The 17,888-nt window shown below is 43.2% G+C and overlaps 1 protein-coding gene across 4 annotated transcripts in view; it reads right to left on the bottom strand.

Annotated features, from left to right (window-relative positions):
* Window positions 1-17,888, bottom strand: part of RALGPS2 (Ral GEF with PH domain and SH3 binding motif 2) — a 193,099-nt gene that overhangs the window by 34,959 nt on the left and 140,252 nt on the right. For all 4 annotated transcript variants that reach the window (XM_066623551.1, XM_066623548.1, XM_066623549.1 and 1 more), the window contains 4 exons: window positions 17,036-17,103; window positions 13,639-13,774; window positions 10,269-10,420; window positions 4,210-4,264 (listed from right to left, as the gene is read on the bottom strand). In XM_066623551.1, coding sequence (XP_066479648.1) covers window positions 4,210-4,264; window positions 10,269-10,420; window positions 13,639-13,774; window positions 17,036-17,103 — 411 coding nt within the window. The remainder of the gene's footprint in view (window positions 1-4,209; window positions 4,265-10,268; window positions 10,421-13,638; window positions 13,775-17,035; window positions 17,104-17,888) is intronic.

Raw genomic sequence — 17,888 nt, 5'->3', positions numbered from 1 at the left:
AACGCCCCAACCAGGGAAACCCCAACAGGGCAGAGCAATGGCAGCGATGTGAACGCCAGGATCACGCAGCTGCCAGGGACAAAGGGAGGTTTTTTATACTTAATAGGGCAGTGCCGGCTTTTGGGGGAAGGGAGCCCAGATGCTTCTGCAGGGCTCCCCAAGCCTCGGAATATCAAAAACAGCTATTGTGACCCACGTCTGGGTTGGAATCACTATTTTTAGACATTCTGAAGCTTGGGAAGCCCTGAAGAGGCATTCCCTGGCACCCGGCACCCCCCGGAAGGCCAGCACTGCCACTGCCACAAATAAAACCCACTTTGTCCCTGGCAGCAGTGTGATCCTGGCAATTGCGTCGTTGCCTTCGCCCCTCCCCCGCATAGACTTACAGCAGTTCCCAAATTTCCAGAGAGTTTGGGAATCACTGCTGTACTGACTATTATCATCATCATCCTGCCTTTCTACCACCTAATGGGGCACCCAAGGCAGCCTATATCACTTTGGCTATCACATTACCTATGAAATGTTTAAAATACTGACATGTAGTTGAATCAAGTATGAATAACAACAAGGGTGCTGTAAAGTGAAAGGCTTGTTGACCATCTTGTAAATAGGCTGCTCCCCTTTTTCCACTGAAGTTAGGGCTGCCTGCCAGTACTTTCCCATGTGCAAGCCAGCCCAAGTACCCTCTGTGTCACATTACCTCTCTCCAATTTGGAAAGCTGCAATGTGGTGGAGAAATGTGCCAAAACTCTCCAAAGGGCATATCACTCCGGTGGGATCCACAGTTAGCTACCACTCCTTACTCCTTCAACAACAGCTAAGTATTCCTTCCAGAGGGAACCAGAAAGGATATTATCAGTCTACCTCAATGCTACCAATTTGATCGAGCAGTGGTTCTCAAACGTTTTAGAGGCTCTAGAAGTTGCTGTCTGGTTGCTGTCAGAGAGAGTGGCTATAATGGTGATTGGGCAGCAGTGCTCTCCCCCAAGTAGCAGCTTGTTTAACCATTAACACACATAGTCTGATCTGCCCTATCAGTTTAGCAAACTACCCAAAATTAGGTCATGACCCATTGGTGGGTCCTGGATCCACAGTATGAGAACCATTGTATACCCAGTCCAGTGGGGCTTCCGGGTGGTGCAGGCAGCACCAGGTGACATGCATGGGGGGGTGACGCACAATGGGGGGGGTGATATTTTAAAATATCACGGTGGTTAGGAGTAACCCCATCACGTTATATACAGTTGGATGCGGAATTTACAGTGGAATGCAATGCAGAACACCAGAGTGAAATATCTCCTTTCTATCAAAAGTTATGGCCAAAAAACCAGAGAACAAAAAATGCATGGAGCCCTATGGAAAGTGAAACTGAGCCATATCGCGCATTTACTTGCGAGTAGGCGAACTTGCCTTAGTTCGTCAGAAAGGGCAGGTGGAGAGGAATCCAATGACACCAGAATGGTCCTGATCCAATGAATGCAGCCTCCAAAAACACCTGAGAAGGAAGCCCCTCCCTCCAAGCAGACAAATGTATTGAGCCCTATGGAAAGCGAAACTCAGCCTCACAGTCGTGTTTACTCGCGAGTAAGCAAACATGCCTTGGCTGGTGGTCAGGCCAGGCAAAGGGGAATGTGAAGCCACCAGAATGGTCCTAATCTGATGGAACTGGAGTTCAACAAATGCTCCAGAAGGCAGCCTCCCCCCCCCCCCCAACTAAAAAGGATCTACAGAGGAAATTCACTTGGTGGACCAGGGCTGGCTTCTGCTTATTTCATTATTTGTTTTACTTTAATTATTTATACTTTTTTATTTTAATTTGCCTAATGACATCACTTCCACCATGACATCACTTCTGGTGGGTCTTGGACAGATTATCATTCTAAAAAGTGGGTCCCAGTGCTAAAAGAACTGCTGCAATAAGGTGTTAGTGACACCCAGGATGTGTGTAACACCACTAGTGACCAAAATCACTAAAATCACAGTTTGGAGGAATAATACCATCATGTTATACATCAATCAATGCGTAATTAGATCTTCTGGGGGGGCCCTTTTGACTGTGCTGCCACTAAGAGATGTGAGAGGGGTGGTGGCCAGGAAGAGGGCCTTCTCGGTGGTGGCCCCCGAACTGTGGAATACCCTCCCCTTAGAACTGAGAACTGCTCCCTCGTTGCTAACATTTCGGCGTGGACTGAAGACCTTTTTATTTCAAAAAGCTTTTAATTGTTGACAGGCTGGCTGGCGTTCTTGCTTTTTATATGAAAATCCATGGGGTTTGTTTTGTTTTTAGCTTTTTAATCATTGTAAATTGTTTTTAACTGTTTTTCATGTTGTATTTTTAAATTGTTTGTTAGCCGCCTTGTGTGCCCGTTGGGCAAAAAGGCGGGGTACAAATTAATAAAATAATAATAATAAAAATAATAATTTCAAGCAGAATGTGTTCTATCTTTGTTCTATAAAAAGTACAGCCAAAAAACCAGTGGTGGCAGAGTGATGGTACATCTGGGGTGTTGTGCCGCCCACTGCATGGGGGGTGATGTGCTGGCATCCCGCACTGGGTGATGTGAACCCTAGTGATGCCATTGACCCAGTCAAACAAGGACTAAGTTCAGCTACTTTTCACAATTCAAAAAGCCACATAGCTTTCAAAGCTTTGAAAGCTTTATTTTAAAAATAAAAGCTTAAAATATTAGTAAGTAAGGGGTATGATACCCATGAAGGTAACTACAGAGTCAAATATATTTCCCATGTAGTACAAGAAAATAATAAAATCTATCTAACCTAAAATTACTCACATTTCAGCATCCTTAGCAAAAGCTCAGTGGGAGGCTAGAGAACCAGGAGACACACTGACAGCATGTACTTTCTGGCAGTGGTTTTCCTCTCTGGTGTAACTCTGGTGTAACTCTCTGGCAGGGTGAGGGGGACAAATGCCCCAGGGCACTACGCCTCCAAGGATGAAGCCACCTTCCTCACTCCCCGCCTGTCCCCATCTGAGGTCTCTGGAGGCCAAAAATCGCTATTTCTGGTTTTGGTTGAAAACCAGAAGTAGCGATTTTTGGCCTTCTGGAGGCCTCAGGAGGTATTCAGAAGGTTGAGGAGGTGGCATGCAGCCTCTCCGGCTCTCTGAAGGCCCTAGGACAGCATGGACAGTAGGCAGGAGGTAGCACCTGCAGGCCAACACAGGGGCCAGGATTGCCATTGCCCACTGGCCAATATTAGGGACAAAGAATGGCTCTGAGAAACCATTATTTATACCTTAGAGAACCAATCATAAGCCATATTTTAGGAAGCTTCATCCTAACTGGTGACAGTACCTTGGCCTGTACCAAGCCTGTGCCAGGTACACAGTCTTTATTAATTATCCAGAATCAGCTGACCCTTAGAGATAAACCAAGATATTCATCCTTAACTGTGTTATCCTTTCCTTCTCAATTTAAGAGAGCAAAGGGTACCCTTGATAAAAGGTGCATAAGGACAATTTTATAATCTATAAGTATGCAAAAAGTTCAAATCAGATACGCAAATCAACTACCCACAGAGAACTCCAGACCACTGCACCACTAGATCTTTAAGTCACCTTTGTTTCTCAATGGAACCTAGCATTTCAAAAGAATAACAGTCAGCACTTCAAAGAGATGACAATATTGCTTTGGCCACTATGTAGTAAATACATATATATCAGAAATACTCAACCTTGTAACAGGTGCAAGCTTCCTAAACTTGTAAAAGGGCCTTCTATCCATATATTGAGATTTACTCAATGATCAATTGTTGCATGTAAGTTGCTATGAGAAATGCACTAAAAAGGCATAAAGGTACCATAAATGCACCTGAAGGCAGATAGGTGATTCAGCAAGGAAAGGTAATCTAGGAGTAACTCAGCCTGCACTCAAACAAAAGGCGTTTGAAGGCACCCAGACTGAAGTGCCTGGTCAGAATTAACAGATTTATAGAACCCTGAGGGACTCTACTAGCTCCCTGTAAAACCTGAACTCTGCTGGGCTGGGAGTTGCAGTACCTACAGGTCATCTCCAGTGATGGTGCTACAATGCAGCTGGGATCAGAGCAGCAGTCCTCTTGACTTGCAAGCTGCTATCGTGAAACCATGGACAAAGACCATTCTCCACCATTAAAAGAGAACTGACCGATGAGAAACGGCTTCAGTTTGAACAAAATGGGAGATGTAGATAATATAGTTGTTTTTCTTACCTTTCAAATGCTGGCCATGAAGTCTCTTCACTGAGCTCAGAACCATCACTGCTACCTAAAATCAGATGAGGAAAGTAAATTTAAAAGAAAAATCATTCTATGTCAATTACAACAGAATTTTCACCTTCATAAACGCTATCTCTACATATAATTTCTAAGTTGAACTGCTGAATAAACTACAAATGAAGATAAAAAGGATACATCAATTTTGATAAGAGGAAATGAAGGTTGATGATCATAACACTGGGAAAAAGTAACACTAGCCTCTGAAGTCTTGCTGCTCTAGGAAAGCAATACAGATTAAATAGAGAGTTAAACAGAATTCAAAACAAGAAACATTTACTGGAGCAGAAATTTGCTGCTTAGTGAAGATTTCCTTTGCATCTTCCTGCTGCTCATTCTGAACATCATTCTGAACATCACTCTGAACATTAATCTACATATTTCCAATTTTTGTCAAGTAATCAAGCTCAAATTATCACTTTGCCTTATCTCTGGGTAGATCAGAGGGCAGAGCTTTTCAACTCTGAAAAGTTTCTTTCTTGCTCAGGCAGGCACCTCTTGCCCATCAGAAGCAATAAAGAGATCTTTATTTCTATATAATAAAGAGATCTTTAGTTTCTATAGTAACTTTCCTGGGAAATTCCAGCCAAAGTTAACCTTTTATTCTCCTCCAGAGAATTTTGCAAATGCTGCTGCAGCCTGGTTCCCTTTTGCAAAGGCTTTGCATTTGGCAGAGGTCTCTTTTTTTAAACACCAGGATGGGATCCTCCTTTCAATTTGAAACAAAGTCCCAGGCTACAGTTCAGTGCGCCATTACTTAAGAATAACACCCATGGAAAGCAGTGGGTCTACTTCTGACTAAAAAGGGTTGCAACTATATGCAGCTCATCTCTCTGCTGTGAATTGAATTGCACACTCTGTTATATGTTATGGGTTGTATGTTATATGTAGAGCTTCTGGCTTAACACACCAGACACCTTAAAGGTGGATTTGGTTCATGGATCTCCTGCAGTGGTTCCCAACCATTTCCAGTTGCATATCCCTTAGTAGCCCATTTCCATAAATTGTACCCTTCCTATTAGCAAAATGTTGTAGTTAACATTAACATTAACAGTATTTATATACCGCTTTCCAACTAAAAGTTCACAAAGCGGTTTACAGAGAATAATCAAATAACTAAATGGCTCCCTGTCCCAAAAGGGCTCACAATCTAAAAAGATGCAAATGAATACTAGCAGTCAGCCACTAGAACAGACACTGCTGGGGTGAGGTGGGCCAGTTACTCTCCCCTTGCTAAAAAAAGGAGCACCCACTTGAAAAAGTGCCTCTTACCCAATTAGCAGGGGTTAAGTAATAATAATTAATTAATAATACAAGCCCTCATCTCCGCCATATGAAAACCCAGACTTCATGTATTCATCACAGTGTTTTTTCTTTTTATCCGTTTGAAGAACAGAAGACTGCCTTTGCAATGTTTTGCACCAGAAGTGTGCTGAGAAATTCTGGGTGATTGATCACTTTCTATATTATGTTTCAGCTTTTTTTACTGTGCTGGTTTTCAATCACTGGTGCATACATGAATTGTTGACCAAAAACTACCTATTGGTGGGGCTTTCACAGCCAACTAGTTACCTCCCTTTCTGCCTTGCTGACCCTGCAAGGCATTCTGGAGCAGGACCTGCCCTTTTCAGCCATTATTCCATTCTTTTTCAAGTACCCCTAAAGGTCCTGTTGAGTGTCCCTGGGAATACATGAATCCCAAATTGGGAACCACTGTTTTACTGGTATGTTGTTTGCAGTGCACTTACTCTGATAGTGCTTACAAAAAGGTGAAGACCAGAATTTTAAAACAATAAAAATGTATCTTATGATCTTATACTATGTTTTTAATAAATTAGAGGCTGTACAGTTCTTAGGTAACAATTAGTGGTAGGTTATTTTTCAGGATCTGGCCTTGGGTAAAATGAGACTATAATCAGACACCCCCCTAAGTTTAACCCCCGACTTATCCGAGGGTCACAGAAAATTCCATGCTTTTTGACTCAAAGCCTGCCCTCAACTTATCTGTGGGATCAACTGATAGGCGAGTGCCTGCGGTGACTTATGCTTACAGCAGGAAGGGATGTAGGGAGAACCACAATCACTAAGACAGAGCTGCATTTAAGCCATTTCTGCCCAACATTGCATATATACAACAGGGACCAAATATGGACCAGGCAAAAATGGGTTAAATCAGACCACTATTGGTTCTGTAGAAGCTGTAGCTTCTATGGTTTTTCAACAGCAAAGACACTCAGATGTTCTGTCAGCTTGTCTACTGATACTGACATTCCAAAACTACCCATGAGAAACCCAGGGAAAGAAGAATGGCTTAAGGAGGAAGATGACATGAACCATGTTTCAGTTGTCAACCATCAACCACAGGGTGTGTCATGCCAGCACCTCAAAGCCTATGAATCCTCACCATTAAGGGCCCAATCCTATCAGGCTCTAGCGCCAGTGCTAGATGCCACAAACATGCCATAAGGCACATTCACAGCACCTGCAGAGTTAGTGGGGGCCACTGGGGAGACCTGCGTTGCCTTGCTGGTACTGTGGAGGAAACCCCAGCCACCAGTGGTTTGAAGGTAAGCGCCAGATGGTGCAGGGGCGTGGAGAGGGTGGTGGGAGGCATTCCTGGGTGGGGAAGGACAGGAGAGGGTAGAACAATGGGTGAGAATGGCCTCCCAGTCTCACCGTTGGGTGAGAGGGTGGCGGGCCTCCACCAGATCCTAAACCCTATGTTGAGCTCGAAAGCCTGACATGGAGCTTTTCAAGTCTGCGCCAGTGATTTAGCTGGTGCAGACCTGAGTAGCCCCATTGCGAGGGCTGGGGCTTTACTTAGGGTAAGGGGATGAATGCCCCATTCCCCTGAGGAGACCTCTGGCAGCTTCCCTTGCCCCACAGGATACATCAGCCACCATTTTGGGGCCACTGTAGCCTCAGCGCTGGGAAGTATAGGATTGGGCTGTCAGACTCTTTAAGGAGGTGTCCACATCAAGATTTGCAGGGAATATAACCCCACCCTTAACTACAGCCCCTTCCCACTGTTTGCATATTTGAGCAAGTAGCCATTAACTACAAATATCAGAAATAAGAAAACCAAGAACCAAAGTTGTTTACTATGAGGAAGGCAAAACAGATCTAAGGAGCAAAATGGAGATATATGTAAAAAATTTTCCTAGCCTTGTTAACTAGTACAGGAAACAACATATATATTGTTGCTTTGGTGTTATTTCACAGGGTTGGTGGGATGAAAGACAAGAACACCAGCCCTTGCCCAACACTGGGTTCTTACATTATAGATCAGGAATGAACTAGAGACAGTGGCATAGCTAAGGGGTTGCAGAGGGCAGTTGTTGCAGTGGGCATCAAGCTTTAGGGGGGCAACAAGCTGAGCTTGACACTAGTGACCAAAATTATGAAAAGTTTGATAGGTATGAATAATACCATCATGTTACATATCACTGGAAAGGTAATTTAATGCAGAATGCAATGCTATAAACCACACTGATATATCTGTATTCTATCAAAAGGTATGGCCAATTAACCAGAAAATGAAAACACAACTGCCTTGTGGAACAGAAAGTGATTTGCTTAACTCCAAACTGACCTATGAGACTGATTGTTCTGAGTGCTAATGAGATATTATCATGATACATCATGGAACCAATAACTTTGTATTTATTTACTTAATTAAATTTGATTTTGTCATGTGGGGGGGGCTACAAAATCTTCTTTGACCCCAGGTAGCAGATATATGCCTTAGCTATGCTACTGACTAGGGGGAGGCAGCAGAGCAAGTGGGTGGTGAGCTGCTGGGGGGAGGAGGTGGGTTCCTCCGAATTTTCACTTTTTTAAAAAGCCTGGGCGTGATGTCACTTCCGGTTGTGACATCACTTCCAGGGCAACATTTTGAACTTGCCACCAGGCTACACAATCATTAGCTATGCCACTGACTAGAGAGGAAAAGCTTTCAATCTGCTTGTGTCATCCCTGTCAACAGAACACCCATTACCAAGCTGACCAGCCCTATGTTGGACCCAGTGACTGGTGCCATGGCTTTAAACTCAGCAGCCAAGTGTTCACAGTTGCCCCTGTGGGCAACTGTGGGAATTACTGCTGAAAATGGCAAGCCTTTCCAGGTCAAGAACCAGACATTTATTGTGTGCTAAATCCAAAAGGTAGATATTTATAAGAACATAAGAACATAAGAACAGCCCCACTGGATCAGGCCATAGGCCCATCTAGTCCAGCTTCCTGTATCTCACAGCGGCCCACCAAATGCCCCAGGGAGCACACCAGATAACAAGAGACCTCATCCTGGTGCTCTCCCCTACATCTGGCATTCTGACTTAACCCATTCCTAAAATCAGGAGGTTGCGCATACACATCATGGCTTGTACCCCATAATGGATTTTTCCTCCAGAAACTCGTCCAATCCCCTTTTAAAGGCGTCTAGGCTAGACGCCAGCACCACATCCTGTGGCAAGGAGTTCCACAGACTTATGTTTTTCCTTTGCATTAGAAAATCCAGCCTTATCATTCCAGTACTCAGTGCCACACTCTGCGGATGACACATTGCTAGGATATATCTGGGCAGCCTAGCAAGAACAGCTGTGATTTAATTTGGGGAGAGGATAATCCTTAAGTATTCAAAACACTCAGTCCTTCAACATTTTTTTAAAAAGCAAACCTTGTTGAAAGTACTAGCATAAACCACAGTAATATTTTAAGCGTTGTCACCATGGACACAGCATATCATGAATTCAGACATTAAGATAAAATGTGTGCTTCTTATGTATGTTGTCCTCTGTTTAACTCAAACCTAAATTCAAGGAAAAAATGTTTTAAAATTTAACAACAAATATCATTCAATCAAGACAGACCTGAAGGCAGTTTCTGTTACAGGTATCTAGCCTTTCACACATCAAAATTTAAAACATTAAGTATTTCAGATATGTTGAAGGGCATTCTAAATGATGAATTTAATTCACCAAGCACACTGCTAATCGAGACTGAGTTTGCAATGTCTGAAAGGATTCTAGCGTCAACATCCAATATGTAAAGCTAAAGAGACCTCTGACAAGCACGAAAACATTTTTCTTGGTGAAGAGTAGACAGTTTCTTGAGTGACAAGTTTTACTTACTTATGCAATATGCAAACATCCAAGCCAGTTTATATATCCTATTTGATTTAGGGTCCAATCCTATGAAATTTTCCAGTTCCGGCACAGCTGTACCAATGGGACATGAACAGCATCCTTTGGTGGGGAGGAACTCACAGAGCCCTTCTCAAGGTATGGGAACATTTGTTCCATTACCTTGGGGCAGTATTACAGCTGCATCGGTTCTGGAAAGATGAATAGGATTGGGCCCTGAGTCACCCCTATTGGAATTTAAAGTTTACTTTAGGAAAACTTTACTTTATACCACTTTCTTAAATTCTTAATCAGGTAAAGATTTGAAGATCTGTACCATATTTGAAGATCCCGTATCCGCAGTTTCACTTAACTGTGGATCAGATCCACACCCCCTCCAGAGGCAAGAGGAGCGGGGTTCCCCTTAACTCTGCAGGGTCTTCTGAGCCCCACAGAGTCTGTGTGCATCTGCCTGCAGCCTCTGCGAGGCTCGGAATGATGATTTCAGGTTGAATAAAGTCTGGTTTTTCAGCAAAAACAGAAAACTACATTTTTATGCCTTTAAAAGGCATTTAAAAGGGTCAGGAAAGCAATCTGGCGCTTTCTTAGTGGTAAAAGCTGCACTAGTCTCTCCTCCTGTGCTGTCGATCACTCTTGGGCAGACTTCCTGTGTCTGCATGTATCCCAGGGGGAAACATAAAAATAATGAAGGGCAAGGCTAAAATATTTAGAATAAAATTCAACAGTATACTTAACATCTGTATCTTTTCTGCATTACTGATCCTACTGGGATCTACTTTTAAGAGCAAGAGAAGTACACACGTGTAGATATCTGCACAAACATCTTTTTCACAGCTCACTAAGTTTCAATTTCACCTATTGAAATTCCGCTAGAAAGAGTGGAGCTCTCTGCCTGTCCCCGGGATGGTGCATGTGGTTCCATGACACTGTCATCTAATAGATGTCTTGGTCCTGCATTGGGGAATGTTGCACTTTTAAACTCTGCTGTGTTCATCTTATGAATGAAACTGGAAGCAGAACAAGACACAAACAATCATCATACAGTTGCAAGTAGACATCTAAAAACTGATGTAGCAGCAACACTGTAAAGAGACAAAAGTGTTAGCTGTTTTTCATTACGAACTTATAATACCTCCACAAACACAACAGTATTGCAGATAGATAGGATAAGGACTAAGAGTGAATCATAGTTTACATTTTGAACTTGGGCTCAAAGGTTATTTGATTTTTCTCTGTAAACCGCTTTGTGAACTTTTAGTTGAAAAGCTGTATATAAATACTGTTGTTGTTGTTGTTGTTGTTGTTGTTGTTGATAATAATAATAATAATAATAATAATAATAATAATAATAATACTTGAGTTTTAAGTGACAAAATACACGTAGTGCTTCAGTGGTGAATGAAATACATGTTTAAAATGGATGCATTTTCCTGCATCAAACACTGCTGGGAAAGGATTGACTCACTGGTGCACGTGCTATTCATGGTGCTACACATATAATTTTAACATTTACCAACCACAGCCTTCATTACCCAAGCTCAAAAAGTAAAGAATGAATTAGAATTCCTGGGATTACATAATTCTTACCAACATGGTCTTCATACTTCAGGAGTTTTTGTAATATAAAAACTAAAAAAAAAAAATCTTATTTTGATATTCATTTAGATTAAAACTCATGAGACACTAAGAGCCCAATTCTAAGCTCGGTGGCGCCCATGGTCACTGTTGCAAATGTGCTGTAAGCCTTGTCTTGTAACGTCCAGCCTCTACCACTCAGCGGTCTCATGGACCGCTGAGCCACGACACGTTAAGCGGGGGCAGGGAGGAGGTGTTCCTGGGAGGGGGGAGGCCAGTGGGGGGTGGTGAGACGGAGGGTGGGAGACATGCCAGTAGGAGGGAGCGGCGAGGTAGGATGCGGGTCCGGTGGAGTTCCACTCCACTGGATCCTGTTTATTCGTGTAGGGCTTGGCACCCTACATGAACGGCTTTACCTTACCACCAACCATTTGATCGGCAGGAAAGTGAATAGTCCCATTGTGGGGCTATTTCCCTTACCCTTACCTTCCCTCCCAAGGTACCTCCTGCAGCAGGTTGAGGCGCGCAGGATGCATTGGCAGCCATTCTCGGTGCCGCTGCGGCTGTGCATCCCAGGCAGCTCAGGATTGGGCTGTTAGAGTGCCTGTGCTAGCCCAGTGCTGGCTGGCGCTGGGCTCGTACCGGGCGGGTGCCCATCCTCCTCTGCTCAGCAGTCGCATGGATCGCCGAGCTGCAGCATAGTAAGTGGGGGTGGGGAGGAGGCGTTCTAGGGAGGGAGGAAGCAGGCAGAGGGCGGGGAGGCGGAAGGCGGGAAGAGGGCATGCTGTGGGGAGGGAGGGAGACAGATCCGGTGGAGCTCCACTCCACTGGAGCCTGCACCCTACATGAACGCCTTTACCCTACTTGAATAGCCCCATTGTGGGACTACTTCTTCTCCCGAGGTGCTGCCCACAGTAGCCCAAAGCACGCAGGAACTGGCGGCAGCTGTTTTCAGTACCGCCAAAGCTGTGCAGCTCAGGATAGGACTGCTCAGGATAGGACTGCCAAGCAAGGGTGTCAATTTCATTTCATTTCATATAGTGGGCCAAATAGCTTTCATAGGACCTGCTGAGGACTGGAAGTGACATCACTGAACAGGAAGTGATGCCATTAAGCAGATGACCAGAAATAAGTACTTTGTTCTTACCTAGAAAGGCACTAGCTGCAAAAGTCAAGAGAAAATATGCAAGCCTTTTTCATATTTTCAAGATATAGCCTAATAATCATGCGGGCCACCCTTTCAGCAGCCTCTCTTCTGCTGAGGTGTCAATTTCCAGATCAACACCTCACCTTCTGAGGCCTCCTTCTGTCTCTCCTAGTGCCATGGCAGAAACAACAGTGCTGGAAGGGCAGTGCTGGGAAACCTTAGTTATCACAGAGGCCACCCTTTCAGCAATGACATCTCATCATAAGCAGTGCTACTGAAAGGGTGGCCTGCATAACAATAAGGTTCTGCCAGTCCCGCCCTTTCAACAGTGCCACTTCTACTGATGCATCACTTTGTAGCTCTGCAGCTGAGAGCAGCTCAGGATGGTGCTGGGAGAACCCAATTATCAAGAGGGACAAATAAAGAGCTTCCGCAGGCTGCATCTGGTTCACGGGTCTTATGTTTGACCAATGGTTCCCAACCTGTGGTGGTCCGTGAGACCCTGAGAAGTGATCCCTGAGGTCTCAGGAAAAAAAGATGATCAGTTTTTATCACTTCCAGTGTCTCAACAAGTAAGTGCTCCCTCACAAACCACTGAAATATCAGCTGTGGCTGTAGGTAGCCTGTTCTCCACCCTCTCTGGTAGACCAAAGCTTACTGAAGTGCCAGCTGTGGGAAGGTCCACCCTTTCTGTTATTCTGTGGAGAAGCACTTATTTGGCACTCATGGACCATCAGAGAGGGCGGAGAATGGACCCCCCCCCCCCCAAAAAAGCTGGCATTTCCAGTGTCTTGCCAAGCACTCCTCCACAGACTACCAAATTGAATTGTATTTTTTGTGTATGGTGGGAATGGAAGCAGTTGCATGTGGTTCACGACAATTCCAATGTTTGCCTCAGTGGTCTGCAGGCTCCTAAAGGTTGGGAACGACTGTGTTTGACATTCCTAGACTAAGGGATGTATTTAAATTGTAACAGCAGTCCTATAATATAGAGCAAACTTGCAAAATCTGTGATTGAGTAAGCCAAAGTCAACCCATTGGCCACATACTGTGACCTGTGAAGTGCTCAATGCTCCCTGTTTTTGAAGTCTTAGGCAAGCATAGAAAGTCTCTAATGAGCTGCCATACATGGCTAGTGGGCTGCTTTGAGCTTGATGGGTCACTGGTAGTGCAGGTCTGCTATGGATCAATGTGTGTCATTTGATCTTAAGGCTACCTTAGCAGCCACATATTTTGCTAAAAGAACATTTTTCCCCTTTAGGGAAAACGTAACTTTCCCTATAACAATTAAACACATCACCACCACTACCACCACCAAAAAAAACACAAACGCAACCAGAAATATTAAACAACTTGATACACAGTGATAAATCAAAAGTGAATCAAAGGCAGAGCTTAGAACTCTTTAAAATCATTATTTCAGGTCTTATGAGATCAATGACAATAGATGGGGATCAGGATGCCAATGAAACTTTGCATTTAAATTTAAAACCAAGTGCTGACTTGTATCCTAAACTGTGACATTTTCTATGTCCATGTGGCATCAGGTTCCTAGGGGATGGAGGAGTTGGTGGTAGCAATGCTCCCTCAGTTGCAGCATTTTTTCGTACACATTGAGGAGAAACTCCCACTTCAGGGCCTGTAAAAAACAGAAAGAGCAATTTCTAGCACACTTATGACTGTATCTATGACCATCCACATGCAAAATAAAACTGATAACTTTAGAAGTGTACACTGGATTCCCACTTTATGACTGTAATCTATTACAGAGACCCAACTGCATTGTGAAAATATTGTAATGCGGATTCAATAATGCATTGTGTTCTGGTAATGCTTTCCAAGACCGCAAAGGCTGACGTTTCTGCCAGCTGTACTGGCCTTATACGGTCCTCCATTGATGTCAGGATCCACCCTGCCAATGGGTGGGGTGGGAAACAAAAAGAGGAGAATGCTGGCATTCTCCAACCTTTAGCTCCCCATGCTTACACAAGCACTTCCCTCCTCAGCTCACCACACTGTTGAAGCCCATGTGAAGTCAGTGAGGCCACTGCCAACTTGACTATTTCAAGGTATGGTGTGACTTGAAGTTGCTCCCCAATGGAGCAAGTTCATAACCCTGTTACCTAGCCATGAGGCAAAGTGAACCCATTCTAAAGTGGCGCATCCACTGTACATTCAGATTCTTATATAACATATGAGTTTATATTAGAAAAAAGCAGACTAAGATAACTACGTACCCCTAGCATAACCTTTTGCTATGAATACTGAGTAGACTAGCAATCTGAAGCAGTATTCAGACAAACAGCTGATGATTTCATATACAGGTCATGCCTAGTTATGTGTTCTGTTCCAGAAACCTTCAGTGGATTAAAAAAAATCAGTGGATGCCAAAACAGTAGAAAAATAGCTTTAAAGATGCACTTCCAGGTTTTGTTGCTCCTCCATTGTTGCCCCAGAATGCATTGGTATAGAGGCCATGCTGCATTCAGCTACTAGATGGAGTGAATAATGAAATCTAATGGAATATAATGGACTAATTTCATTCCATTATTCACTCCATCTGAATGCAGTATAGTACTTATACCAATGCATTCTGGGGCAAAAAAGAAGGAACATGAAACCTGGAAGTGGGTCTTCAAAATTATCTTGAACCCTGAGAAGTCTGCAACCAGTGCAGTTTAACAGTGTGAAGACAGGAAATGGAATTTTGGCACTTTTTTTCCTTGTTACAAAGCATTTAAAGGTAGACTCTGGTATCAGTGGTAAGTCAAATCAGAGGATGCCAAATCAGTGGATAACAAGGCACGACCTGTATGTTTGTGAAAACTGACACATTTCTCCTGCTATGTACCAATGGAATACCAATGTAGCCTTTCTAGTGTATACGCGATGGAGATGCTTTTTCGTTGGGTCCTTGAGGCAGGAACTGCTTTAGTGGCTGACAGCCCAATCCTAGGCATGTCTACTCAAAAGTAAGTCCCATTAGAGTCAATGGGGCTTACTCCCAGGAAAGTGTGGAAAGGATTGGGCTGTGAGTTATGTCATGTGCAATAACCGCTTGATTAGTGGACATTTCTGATAGTAACACTAGGTTGATAATAATACTGGGATATATTCCTGAGAGTTAGAATTTCTTCAGATATTCTTCTTCAAATATTTATTTATTTAGAAGATTTATACAATGGGCCTTCTTTGAGCATCTGCAGATGTCGAGCCTGCACCTCAGAGGGCCTCTTGGATGTGATCGGAAGCCACTTCAGGTTTGTGTCAGAGACTTCTGGTCACATCCGGAAGGCTCTCTGAGGAGGCAGGCAGGATCTCTGGAGGGACCAGCATGGCCTCCAAGTAAGTTATTGCAGCACTGTGACCTTGTCCCTCCCGCCCATGGGGTATCCATGGGAGGTTGTGGAACTGTTACCCCGTGGATACTGAGGGCCTTCTGTATACTGTCTTCCTCCAGACTAAGAGCCTTGTGCTCAGTACAAAAAAGGCACTCTTACTTGTACTATATTCATCACTAAATGCCTGGTTCTCCAGGCACAGAAAGCTAACACACTGCTAGGGACTTGATGACGATTGACTTTCCAATAGAACAGGGGGTGTCCAAACTTTTTGGCAGGAGGGCCACATCATCTCTCTGACATTGTGTCAGGGGCCGGAGGAAAAAAATTTAAATTTTAAATTTGAATGAATTTACATAAATGAGAATTTACATATTAGAGATGGAACTTGTATGAATGAATGAAGGTCTTGCAATAGCTCAGGGTCTATAAAAGACCTTGCACAAAGCAAGGCTGGCCTTTTCTTCACTGCTGCTGCAACATCACAGATGTGAAACAGCAAACAGTGGAGGGAGCTCTCATCCCACAGCTTACGTGAGAGGTAGAACAGTTGCCCATATGCTGAGAGCAGTTGTGTCAGGCCAGCACAGGCTCCAGCAGGTCTCCAGAGGGCCAGAGGCTTATTGGAGACTGAGGGCTACCTGTGGGCTGAATTGGGAGTCCCCGAGGGCCGCAAGTGGCCCCCGGGCTGGGGTTTGGACACCCCTGCTCTAGTTAATGGATGTGCATATGGAGGTACATGTCTGACTGATTTGTGAAGATCCAAAAAAAAATTCTAGAAGCCTTTGAGTCAAACCTTGTCTCTTGAATTCTGGATGGAGCACCTCCCTTCTATCTCTACATCCTTTTCCTTGCTCTCTCCATTCTGTCTTTTTGGAATATAGGAAGAACTCCCCAGAACACTCATTGACTTAACAATGTAAACAAAATACCTAACCAAGCCTGCCAGAAGTCAATTATTAAAATAAATGGGAGTACAAATCATTTACTGAAATCATCTTTAACATAAAGATGCTGAACAGTGTTCAGACTGTTTTTAATTATCATTTTTTAAGATTTTGAAAAAAAGATTACCTTTAGGAACAGAGACTAAAGATTACCTTTAGTTATAATATTTCATTTTGTAAAATGCAGTTTTAAAGTTCATTTTTACCAAAAAAAACAAGCCACAGGAATTCATCAAACCAAGTGTAATAGAATGAATATAATCACAGTGACAGTCTGAAGTCTAAAGCAGCATAATAAAAAGCATGAGATTAAGGCAGGTTGGTAGGGAATGAGGCCTGTAAAGCCTCAGTGTATGTGTGGAATACTGAAGGAGTCACAAAGATAGCATAACAACTTCCAGGTAAGTAGCCATGCTAGCCTATAGAGTCAAAAGCAAAGAGTCTTGGATAAATCCAGTTTGCCCTTGTAAAATAGCTGCACGGCGTTAACGCAGTGAGCCAATAAGTCAGTTTTTCCTCTGAATCCCTTTAAATAGCAAATTCAGAATGGAATTAAATATAAAAGATATTAATAAATGTTTAAAATTTCATTGCTCTCTGATTAGCATTTACCTACTAAATCTTCACGAGACATAGCAGACCGTGGGGTACTGGTCCCAGGTTCTATCTTTAATGAAAGCCTGCATTAAAAAAAATTGTTTGCCATTAACATAGCACAGGTGGAGACAGGGAGCCATATTCTCCGAAAACACAGATATACATGTAAGTATTCATTTTGAGTTCTGTACAGAAGTCAAACCCTGAACCATTTTACTTTCTCCTTTATATAAATATAAAGAATATATTAACACTGTTCCTATTAAACTAGAAACTGTTTCTATTTAACTATGTTTTAAATAGTAAACAATTCAATTTATGCTAGTAACTTTATCCTGCTAGTAACTAGCATCCTGCTAATAAAGGAACTTTTTATAGTGGTACTCCTCTTATACTTAGCAGATCAAGGGCACAATCCTAACCAGGTCTACTCAGAAGTAAGTCCTATTTTGTTCAATGGGGCTTACTCTCAGGAAAGTGTGGTTAGGTCTGCAGCTGAAGAGTAACAGTCAGCAGAATCCTATGCATGTCTACTCAGAAGTAAGTTCCATTGTAAGACTTACTCCCTGGAAAAGTGTGTATAGGATTGCAACCTGTTCCTCTTCACCGCAGCACTATTCTTTTCTACTGGCTGCTAACCCCTGCTAACTGTGTAAGAGGCACTTTTTCAAGTGGGTGCTCTTCTTTTATTTAGCAGAGGGAGAGTAACTGGCCCTGTTCACCCCAGCAGTGTCTTTTCTAGTGGCTGTCTGCTGGTGCTCTTTTGCATCTTGGGACAGGGAGCCATTAGTTATTTGATTTTTCTCTGTAAACCACTTTGTGAACTTTCTGTTGAAAAGCGGTATATAAATACTGTTGTTGTTGTTGT

This window comes from Tiliqua scincoides, chromosome 4 (assembly GCF_035046505.1).
Source record: "Tiliqua scincoides isolate rTilSci1 chromosome 4, rTilSci1.hap2, whole genome shotgun sequence".
NCBI classification, from domain to species: Eukaryota; Metazoa; Chordata; class Lepidosauria; order Squamata; family Scincidae; genus Tiliqua; species Tiliqua scincoides.
This window is presented reverse-complemented; position numbering and strand designations above follow the sequence as displayed.